General features: G+C 31.1%; 2 protein-coding genes across 2 annotated transcripts; one reads left to right on the top strand and one right to left on the bottom strand.

Annotated features, from left to right (window-relative positions):
• The first annotated feature begins 154 nt into the window (after positions 1-154).
• LOC131848273 (mismatch repair endonuclease PMS2) lies at positions 155-5,182 on the top strand. Its single transcript, XM_059198075.1, has 8 exons — positions 155-421; positions 1,246-1,405; positions 1,753-1,896; positions 2,009-2,210; positions 2,357-3,892; positions 4,087-4,285; positions 4,521-4,670; positions 5,015-5,182. The coding sequence occupies exons 1-8, from the start codon at positions 347-349 to the stop codon at positions 5,087-5,089; spliced, it is 2,541 nt and encodes an 846-aa protein (XP_059054058.1). The 5' UTR covers positions 155-346; the 3' UTR covers positions 5,090-5,182.
• LOC131848271 (glutamate-rich WD repeat-containing protein 1) lies at positions 5,104-11,193 on the bottom strand. Its single transcript, XM_059198074.1, has 7 exons — positions 10,677-11,193; positions 10,189-10,348; positions 8,573-8,791; positions 7,261-7,397; positions 6,612-6,766; positions 6,018-6,235; positions 5,104-5,345 (listed from the first exon to the last, which is right to left on the bottom strand). The coding sequence occupies exons 1-7, from the start codon at positions 10,979-10,981 to the stop codon at positions 5,208-5,210; spliced, it is 1,332 nt and encodes a 443-aa protein (XP_059054057.1). The 5' UTR covers positions 10,982-11,193; the 3' UTR covers positions 5,104-5,207.
• Between the last annotated feature and the right edge of the window lie 174 nt (positions 11,194-11,367).

Raw genomic sequence — 11,367 nt, 5'->3', positions numbered from 1 at the left:
CAATATGACAGAATTTTGCAGATTTTGCTCCATATTGCATTTTTAAGTCGCGTAATCTCTGTTTTTAAAATAGTCTGTGTACGTACTTTTCTAAAATCTAGTCTGTGGCTCAATATTGGTGTTCTGTGCTGTGGCTAGTTCAAATTACGAATTCAAAAACAAGGCGGCATTGGCATATATATTTTTATAGTGTTTATTACTTTTGTTATTTTTTAACAATGATTTAATTGCTACATTTTTTTATATTTGTTTTTGCAAACTGGCAAACTATCTTTTTTACTTGTTTAATAATCAATTCGAAATATATTTTTTAATAGATAGTACATTAGAAAGTTTACTTATTATCATGGACTCTGAAGCGGTAGAGCATTCTATTAAGCCTATTAACGTGGACACAGTACATAAAATATGTTCTGGACAAGTAAGTTTTAGAAACACACCATCGCCTCCTTATATTTTTCATATTTCATTTAATGTATTTGTATATCCTTTTGCAGTAATGTTTTACGCTGGTCGAGATAATATGGAGAGTTGTTAAGATGAGAATGAAGTAGCAGGTTTACCAGAAATTAACCACAATGGTTGCCAATGAGACCGCATAGAGGTCTACCTAATACAGTATATTGCAAACAAGTACAATGATAGCAAGGCGGGCACTAGTTCCTGATACTAGTAATTCCCTCCACCCCCCACTTATCATGTATACTTATATGTAACTTTTCATTTTAAACATATTTATCAAAAAAAATCCCTGTAACTGTATACTATATCATGGTAACTGGAGTGAGCCACTCCAGTTACCATGAAATGCCCTCACAACTAAAGCTATCCAGAAATTTGTTATATTATTACGGATAGGGATAATATACTAGGAAACGTTTTATTCCAGTTAATCAACATAATCTCTTAATACTTTTTTTGTTACTTATGTTTAATATGAAAATTTGGAAAGTGAAAAAACCTTCACTGGTGCCCAGTTATTAGTAATAGTTGTACCAGTATATACCATTGCTCCATTATATTTGTATTTATTCAAAAATTCCCTTTCAATAACCTTTTATTCCTCTCAGCTCCCTAATCCTAATAATTGACATGAAGTAAATTACTACAAATACAATAATATAACTCATTATATTTAATATATATTTATTTATGAATAATTATTTAATCAGTACTATTATGAACTACAATAACAATAATTGACGTAACAATTTTAGGTTTATTATAAATGCTAACTGTTCACAGGTAGTGCTCAGTCTGGCTGTTGCGGTTAAAGAATTGGTTGAAAATTCACTGGATGCTGGTGCTACGGTCATAGATGTAAGATTAAAAAATTATGGCATTGAATTAATAGAAGTTTCGGACAATGGTACTGGAGTTACAGAAGATAATTTCACTGCACTGAGTAAGTATATTATGTAAGTAAGTATATATCATAAGCCTAATTACTATTTATTCAATATTTTACAAAGTCCTTTATATATTTTTATACTTACCCAACCTAGAAATAATGCCAATAATAAAATAGTCGAGGTGTAAATAATACAGACTTGTGATTTCATTTACAACCTTTAGAAAGTAAAGTACTATTACTAACTAATCTTAAAATTGTTTAGAGACAACATATTATTTTTTTTGTTATTACATGTTTTACTTTATTATTAATCTATCAACTAATATGAAATTATTGAGCAGAATTAATATATTTTAATATTGGACTACTTAAATCAATTACATAGTTTAATTTTTCAGCTTTGAAATATCATACATCTAAACTTAGTGATTACTCAGACCTTTTGGGTGTAACAAGTTTTGGATTCAGAGGAGAAGCTTTAAGTTCACTTTGTGCATTAGCAGATCTTACAATTACTACGAGACACAAGAGTTGTGAATATGGTAAATAATTTGTTTTATTAGTATTATGTTGTTGAATATAATCTGATATAAAGCACATTTTACTGGTGTAAACTATAAAAATTTCTGACAATATAAATATTTTTGTTTTCAGCAACTAAAATAGAATATGACCATAAAGGCAATATAACCAAAAAGACCCCATGCTCACGTCAAATAGGAACAACAGTCAGTTTATCCAATCTTTTCACATCTCTCCCTGTCCGCCTAAAAGAGTTTCATAAAAATGCAAAGAGAGAGTTCAATAAGATGACCCAGTTACTTTATGCATATTGCTTGATATCTTTAGGAGTAAAGTAAGTCTGTGAAACATTCTATAGAAGTAAAATTACTAATTAAATTATTTCACAATCCTATTGGCTTCACTTGTTTTGTGTTGTGATTTTATTTAATATAAGGTGTCTATCATATGCAAAAAATAATTAGAATTATATTTTTTCAGAATAACTTGTAGTAACCAAACAAGTGCCAATTCAAAATCACTAGCTGTAGCAACTCAAGGCTCCATGTCATATAAAGATAACATTGCTTGTATATTTGGGTTAAAGCAATTGCAAAATATTTTAGAAATCAAACCAGAAGGTACTACAAATATAAAAGATAATATATTTAAAGGATTGTCTGGTGAAGTGCAATCTTCTGAAGATAATTTTGACATAGAAGATATAGAAATAGATTTATCTGAAGACTCTAACGAAGCAGACAATACTGTACAAAACAATTCACAAGAAAGTATAACAAATTCACAAAAATCATTTGGTTATAAAAATATTGGCAAACCTGTAGAATTTACTGGATATATATCTTCATGTGCACATGGAAATGGTAGGTCAAGCACTGACAGACAATTTTTCTATGTTAACTCTAGACCTTGTGAACCAAGTAAGGTAATAAAGCTGATTAATGAAATATACAGGCAGTATAACTCTAATCAGTATCCATTCGTATTTCTCAATATAAACACTGAAAGAACATCTATTGATATAAATGTTACACCAGATAAAAGAAAAATATTTTTGATAAAGGAAAAGATTATATTAGATACATTAAAAATGTCTTTATTAAAATTATTTGAAAGTATACCAAGAACTCTAAAAGTAGACCCAATAAATAATTTAATTAGTGAAGGTTCAAATAATCTGAAACCTGAGATGAGTCAACCTAGAATTTTCAATTCATTCTTACAGCAGTTTAGTAGTAAATCTAAAAATACTTGTGAACTACCACAAAACATAAGTAGTAATGATAAAAAAGAATTAAAAAGGAAATCCACTTCAATATTAGAATTTGTATCAACTAAGTCAATGAAAAAAGGATTGGATACCAGTGATGACTTAGAAATCAAATTAGAAGAAAAGAAATCATTAACAGATAATGTAATTAACAAATCAGAAAAATCTAACACATGTATATCTGTAAAAGAAGAAAGCATTAATTATGTAGGAGACAGTGAAAATATAATTTATTTGGAAAGTACTGACAATTTACCAAATACTCAAATTAGGAATTTAAATGATGTTATTATAGAAAGAGAACACACTATAAAATGCAAAACGACGAAAGCTACTGCAAATAATAGTTCTGTAGAAAAAAATATTAGAACAAAAATAGTGACTGACAAAGAGGATTTGGGAAATCACAATAGAAGATCAATTAACATGAAAACATCTTTGGATGAAATTAAGTTATTAGCTAATATTTATAATAAATTTAATTGTATCAAATCAATACCTGAAAAAATTAAGTTTAAAAGTAAAATCAATCCAGTCCACAACAAAACATGTGAAGAAGAATTGAGTAGAGAAATATCAAAATACTCTTTTAAGGAAATGAGTGTAGTAGGGCAATTTAATTTAGGTTTCATTATAACTAAGTTAGGTGATGATCTTTTTATTATTGATCAACATGCAACTGACGAAATATATAATTTTGAGACATTACAAAAAAATACAGAACTCACTAATCAGAAACTTGTTATGTAAGTATTTGTTTGTTTTGATTGATTGTGTAAATGAGTAATATTCTGCTCAATCCAATAAGATGTGTTATCGATTGCTTAAATTTCAGAGGATTGCACAATAGAATACCATTAAAACATTTTTGAAAAAAAGAAATAAATTAGCCAAAAGAGTTTTGGATTTTTCATGTCATAATTAAGTATTATATTTTCAGCCCAAAGCAATTAGATCTTACAAGTATCAATGAACAAATATTAATGGATAATTTAGTTGTTTTTAAGAAAAATGGATATACATTTGATATTAATGAAAATGCACCACCAACGAAAAGAGTTAAACTTCTGACTATACCAATGTTTAAAAACTGGGTCTTTGGGAAAGAAGATATTGAAGAACTTCTATTTATGTTGAGGGTGAGCTTTTAATCTGTTACTGTTTTGTGACTTGTATTCAATATTTCTGTCAACAGTTGTTATTTCTATCTAAAATTTTGCCCTCTAGGGTTTAATTGTTGTATCTAATTCTGTATTCAATTATGTTGACATATCTTATACCTATAATTATAACGTACATTAAAGTACGCCTTCAATTCTCTAATTGATTTATAAGTAATTTTTAGCAGAACAAACGATGTTTTCGTATTTACAGGAATCACCATCAGAATATTGTAGGCCTAGTAGAGTCAGAGCAATGTTTGCATCGAGAGCATGTCGAAAATCTGTTATGATTGGAACAGCACTAAGTAAATCTGATATGAAAAAGCTTGTAGATCACATGGCGGAAATCGAGAAACCATGGGTAATGTACAATTAACATAGTATACGTTATAGCAATAGTGTTATGTTCCTCTATTACTTATAACTAACAGTCATACCCGCCTGCATTTTTTTGCGGCACATGCAGATTTTTTTTTTATTTCCATGTGAATTTACTTTTATATTAAATGAATAGCCTTAACGAGCCTGCCACATTAAATTCAAAATATATCGAGCCAAATATGAGCACATGAGAATATGTCAATTGTTGCGTTCACCACAACATCAACAGTTGACAATTATTCTAACTACTGCACCTAGGATGACAGTCGTGATGAATAAAAATTTAAGTGCCTATAATAATATTACAATTCCTTATTGTTCCAGAACTGTCCACATGGAAGACCTACAATAAGACATTTAGTTAATCTTGCTATGATACATACAAATAATGATGCATGATTTCATCGAGTAACCCATACTCTTTTGTATAATAACTGTTTTTGTTGTATTAATTATTAAATCATGGTTAATATTTAAGTGAAATAAATTAAAAGATCTGCCTAAATTTTTTTTTATTTCATACACTGATTGTTTTGAAAATATTGAACCCCGTGTGAGCAGTAGTCACTATTACTCCTGGTATTTGTTTGTGCCAATGTAATTCTTTTATGTCATTTTGACCTTGATGGATAAAGAGTAATTGTGGAGGCAGATTCTGTAAAAAAAAATACACATCCATCTTAGAATTTAGAATATTTATAACAGAGTTATTTTGGGAGGAAGAAATTGTAATGAGGTCTAATGATCCCATTGCTAGCAATGCACTAAGTCAACTTGATCTCCATGTGGTTCGCCCTAGAAAGCATCATGATAAATTCCTCGTGAATTGGTCACGATTGGCCAACTAACCTGACCTCTTGCTGATCCTATCATCCTCCACTGCCAGCGTAAATCGAAAGCGCACGCTGTTGTACCATTCCATAATACCCAATTTAAAAAGCAGTCTGCTTATTATACTAAGCAATTTAATTATTTTGTGAAAATACAGAATAATGTTCTACCCTCCATGTAGATACGTATGCGATGCTATACAATGTATATACTTTCATAATAAAAATAATATTATATTTTTGTTAACTAATTATAACCTTAATTATAAGATCAGATTTGTAAGAAAGGCTAATTATTTTGAGAATTTTCCTCAATTTAAATGTTTGGGGAAATCTAAGTATCGGTATTGAAAAATGTTGTAAAAACGGGGAAAATGTAACACAGACGAATTTAGGCGGATCAGGTAGTACACAATAGATCCATTTGTATAGCGCTTTGTCCTGTAGTTTTTAGTACACGATATAAATACTTTAAAAAAAGTTAAACAATTATATACCTTAAGTTCTTCATCAATGATTTCGTCGTCATCACGCTCGACTGCTAGGTCCCAAAGTGCAACTTGATTGTCCTCTCCAGCCGAGGCCAAAACACTGGGCTCAGTCCAGTGCCATTCAACTGACGTAACTGGCGCAGTGTGGTGTTTAAATGTACCGACTGGGGTACTAGTGGTAAATTGTCTCAAATCCCATATGTGAAGAAAGCCATCGTCACCACCTGAAGAGATTGTTATAGTTTGTTTGTTTGAAATTAACTTAAAAATAGGAAATTATTCTTCTTTGCCCACACAGAATAACAGCACTGTGACAGTAAGTTGTCACAGCATATGCTGAGTGTTGCATATTGGTATTTTATATAACATATATAAAACATTTTGTATAGTCTTATATTTCTCGTCTTTATGTATAGTCTATATGTTATATTTGGTTTTTTTAAATCATATTATTGATTGACAATCAATTTCTTTTCTTCTTTTTGTAGAGTTACTTTTGTATTTATTTAACATTAGTTTTGTCAGTATTTACCTCATACCTGGCTATAATTTATTAATATTGTTTTAGTTTGATGTTAAAACATACTAAATCATAATTACCGCTGGCTATAAACGGCTCTTTGCTGTTCCAGGATATGACGTTGATATCACTTTCATGTGCGTTGTTTGCTGTGAGCATGCAAGCTTTGTGGGGTGCTGCTCGCGTGTCCCATATTCTTATTGTTTTATCCACAGAACATGTTGCCAACACATTTCTAAAAACATATATTTATGGGCTATAATGAACTGTCGCTTAAATCTCTTATAAAAGCTTTACATATAATAAAATTGTAAAAACACGAAAACGACAAAAGGAGAAAACTTTTCTTGATTTTTTTTATTGGATATAGGAATGGAATACATGCTTGCTCTAATGATCAGTTTAGCATACTGCTTTACTTCCTAGGGTTAAAAGTTTGATTCTTTGCATGTACAAAATCCTTTTATTTAAGAAAACATCCAGATTGATTCAGACAGTCACAGTCGCATGACTGACTGTTTGAATCAATCTGGGTGATTTCTATATAAATTATGTATAAAATTAGATAAAAAAAATTTAATTATGTATATTAATTGTGTAGTACCCATAACAAAAGCTCTACTTAACTTGGGAGTAGATGGCACTGAATTGTTCTGGGTTATTATTATTATATATACACAATTTGAATCGAAATTCAAACTGTCTTAAAATATAAATTATAATTATTACCGTTCATTAGGTGACCATTGTATATCTTCAACAGAGCTAGTATGACCTACAAGAGGCCTTTGGTCTACATCCCATGTGCCTGCTTCATTTGGTTTCCAAATATGTATATCCCTCCTGCAGTCACCTGTTGCCAAAACCTGTGAAATGGCAAATTTAGCTATATTGAAAAAAAAATGTAATACAGTCAACCCTCCTATAACGCGGTACTCTCAGAACGCGGTTTCCATATAACGCGGAGCTAAAATTGCGACAGCCCTCCTATAACGCGGTACTCTTACAGCGCGGTTTCCGTTCAACAACGTCCCATCAGTTCTTTCCGTGCACCCAATGAATGGTTTTAACTGGATATGTTTATATCAGCGTGGTTCACGGGTGGGGCTCCTCATGCGCTATCTTCCACTTCTATTAACTAAATAGTTTCGCATCGACAGCGTGCCATGCGTGTGTGTGTCTAACGAAACTGTAACATGAAAGATATATATGTGATCTTTTGACTACATTGTCGCGTGAACTATAGAAAAACTACGTTCTGCTTATGTCTTAGCCGCTTAAAACCAATGTGAAGATCAACCAAGTGAGGAAGACATTTTGCCCATTAAAAGAAGGCGAGTTAGGCGACTCATATCTGACAGTGAGGATGAGTGTTGAAAGATTACATCATTTTACAAAAGTCTTTGTTTTGTTTTTGTTGGAAAACAGTTTTTTAGTTTAGTTTTTGTTTCATTTTTTTCATCATCAAATAATTTATAATTTATCTTGTCTTTTGTATTTATTGGTCTCCATATAACGCGGTACGAATGATGTGATTTGTACTTATTCTGAGTCTCTTGTAGCGCGGTTTCCATACAACGCGGTAGACGGTTTCCATAGAACGCGCTACGAATTAGCCTGGTTTGTATGGTTAAATCCGAGTTTCTTATAGCGCGGTTTCCATACAACGCGGTACGCACTCACCGCGTTATAGGAGGGTGGACTGTACACAGCTTTTTTAATTTAATAATTTAGCAAATTTGACTTAATACAAACATTTGTATGTATGGTTGTTTAAATTGTTTTCTATATAATTAATTTTTCTATCTATTGTTTAGTACTTATAAAACAAACTCTGATTAGTTTGACATAAAATGGCATTGTGTATAACAATAATAATAATACAATTTGTCGTTATTATTATATCAACAATAACATTACTCATTTTAATAAGAAAAAGTGGGAAACATCATAAATCATAAAAATACCATTATTATATAAGCAGATAAACATTGTGTATGCCTAAACAAAAGCAATAAACTAAAACTGTGTGGGCACTTACACCAGGTTCTGATGCACACCAATCAATGGCAAAACCTTCCTGCTGGTGGCCATTGAAGGAGTATACAGGTTTAACAGGATTTGTTACGGTGTCTAGATTATATCTTTCTAGTAGTACTGGATCATCTACAGCTTGTAATTGTTGTGTTACATTCCAGATGTCTACCCTGCCCAATTCAGACCAACTTGCTGCAAGTACAGAATTCTTGAAATTTGCTGTCTGTAATTGAAATTGTTAGACTGTAGAAGATACCTATTTATTACTACACTGTACTATTAAATAGTACATCCAAGACAAATCATATTACAGGCCGTAAAAAACCATGTCGGATCCGATGGACCAGCCATTTGGTATTGATATAATTGTCGTAAAAAAATATAGTACTGCTTACTTTTTTACATCCCTATCGGATCCGACATGGTTTTTTACGGTCTGTAAAAATAGTTAGTTTATAAAAAATGCTGTAAAAGTTAGTATTACACAATTAAACTACAAAGGGATTTTCTTTTATAAATGTTGATGTTAATTCACATTATTTATATAGTTAATCAGGTCTTAACATAATTTATTTTATGGTATAAAGGTAAATTTACCATCATATTATCTCTCTTGCAAAGAGATTGCCCTTGGTTACCTAACTATGCGTTAGGTAACCAAGGGCCCCAGGGCAAATAAAAAAATGGGCCCTACATTAAAGTTTTATTAAAACTCACATATCACTATCCATTACATTGACAACTCTGCCAACCCACAGAAAGAATTTATGGGAATTTTAAAGGTATAGCTTTTCAATTTCATTCATCTGATTTGCCATGATTAAAGTTGAAATTTTCAACAGTCCAGTTCGATCAAGATTTTCAGCTAAGGGTTCGAGGGCCCCAGGGCACTGCCCCGCCTAGCCCCTATGAAGCTCTGCCGTTACTCTCTTGAATTTCGACTATGTTGTACTAGATATGGTCATGAACTGACTGTGGAGAATAGCTTTTGAACTGTCAGTAGGTGCCAATAGATTTTCTTATACGGTCACAAAATTGTTCAATGAACTGCTGAGTGCACACTGCACTCAGCAGTTCATTGAACAATTTTGTGATAACAAACTCATGATATCCAGATACTTATTGATTGACTGTAATTGAAATTTGTTTAAACTTATGTATCACTAGAATCCATGCAGATGATTACAAACTATCCTCTCAGCAGAAATTAGTATTTTTAAATTTCTATACCCTTCCTATCTGCTCAATGCTTGAACAAATCATTAATTATTATTAATGATTTGTTCAAGCATTAAGCATGATTGGCAATCACAAAACTGTGAAGTAATCGTAGAAACTAGTTGAAATGTCGAGAGAAATACCTTTATTTATTTATGACCCAATTAAGTACAATAATAATGTAAGTCATGTATAAAAAATAAGATTTAATTATAGAGCAATTAGATTTATTACTTAATAATAAAAACCAACTGAAAATCAGAAATAAATTTCAATCTTTTCACATACAAAATTTATCATAATCAAAGATTTCTCTTACACTTGCTATCATTGAGTCTGTACTGTCTACAACAAACCCTATACAACAAAGAGAAATAGTACAAATAATATAATATTACACACCCTTATTCTGTTAACACAGCCCTGATGTTTAATGAATGAGAATGTCATTTGAGGTTTCTTCTCCTCATCTTCCTCTTCATCGTCATCTTCATCGTCAGATTCCTCATCATCCTCACCTTTTGAAGTAGAATGTAAGTTTGACATTTTTATTACCAATAAACTGAAATTAAATTAAAAACATGGAAGAATGAAGAGTTAAATTACAGCTTATAACTTATGAATAATTTGAATTGAGATAAGTAGAGACAGCTTGTATCCTGGCAGGTAGCCTTTTTTTCTAAGTGTTAAAAGTGTATACTACTAAATATATAAATCTTGCAAAATATATAATCAAAAACAATTAAATTATCAACTGCTAATTGTAAGTGTATAACTACAAAATCATTGCACCTATAAGATATACATAAAAATACAAAAGATTTTGTTTGTTTGTTTCTCTAATTAATGGAAAAAATCTTTGTGAAAGAAATTATTGAAAAATCTATTACTTATTTAAATGTGCACTTGAAGCCTGGGTGCCGGCAATTAAGTATGCCGACATAGGATATTGATCTCGATCATATCCCAAATTGTCTGTTATAATATCGAAACTAAGACACGGGGCGCCGGTTTGGGCCTGATGAAGCATCACATAAGCGGATTGGTCACAGACTAGTTGCTCTCCATCCTTTAAAGGATCTCCTGGAAGATAAGTTTTAGGCGCTTCTCCATTATTATCTTCTTCTTCCTCCATATCATTATCTTCACTTTCACTGCTGCTGGCATCCATTTGTTCTTCCATATTATTCGACATAGTACAAGAAAGCAAACCTTTACTAAAATAAAATAATATTTTCTAATAGCAAGTAAATTGGTATATAAGGTTTCAACCGAACAAAATCAGTGAATATTATAATTAGTCAGTAGTCTCCGTAGTTAACGTTTCTCAAACAAATTTTATGATAACATGCTGAAAATAAGGTTAGGAATGGGAAGTAGAAAATAAATTCGCTATGACAGTTGACAGTTCCTGACAGATTCAATAGTGCTGCACATATTTTTTAATTCACTCATAACAAATATAAATTGCTATATAGAGTACTCGATTGAATTCGTCAAACTTGCGAACTCGCGTTAGTGGCAATTTATATATAATAATTCTGTATTTTTGTAAGTACATATTATTATAGGTACGTGATT

Source organism: Achroia grisella, unplaced genomic scaffold (assembly GCF_030625045.1).
Source record: "Achroia grisella isolate CSIRO2021 unplaced genomic scaffold, CSIRO_AGI_Agris_v1 utg546, whole genome shotgun sequence".
NCBI lineage: Eukaryota > Metazoa > Arthropoda > Insecta > Lepidoptera > Pyralidae > Achroia > Achroia grisella.
The sequence above is the reverse complement of the archived record's forward strand: the minus strand, read 5'-3'. Positions and strand labels throughout refer to the sequence as shown.

Bases quoted from the DNA above. Each gene is read 5' to 3' on its own strand.
- LOC131848271 (XM_059198074.1), bottom strand. From the start codon at position 10,981: ATGTCGAATAATATGGAAGAACAAATGGATGCCAGCAGCAGTGAAAGT. The intron at 6,767-7,260 runs GTAATAATTATA...ATATGTTTTTAG, and splicing joins CAATGGTCACCTAATGAACG to AAATGTGTTGGCAACATGTT. The intron at 5,346-6,017 runs GTATATAATTGT...TTTTTTTTACAG, and splicing joins TCATTGATGAAGAACTTAAG to AATCTGCCTCCACAATTACT.
- LOC131848273 (XM_059198075.1), top strand. From the start codon at position 347: ATGGACTCTGAAGCGGTAGAGCATTCTATTAAGCCTATTAACGTGGAC. The intron at 1,406-1,752 runs GTAAGTATATTA...TTAATTTTTCAG, and splicing joins AGATAATTTCACTGCACTGA to CTTTGAAATATCATACATCT. The intron at 4,671-5,014 runs GTAATGTACAAT...TTATTGTTCCAG, and splicing joins CGGAAATCGAGAAACCATGG to AACTGTCCACATGGAAGACC.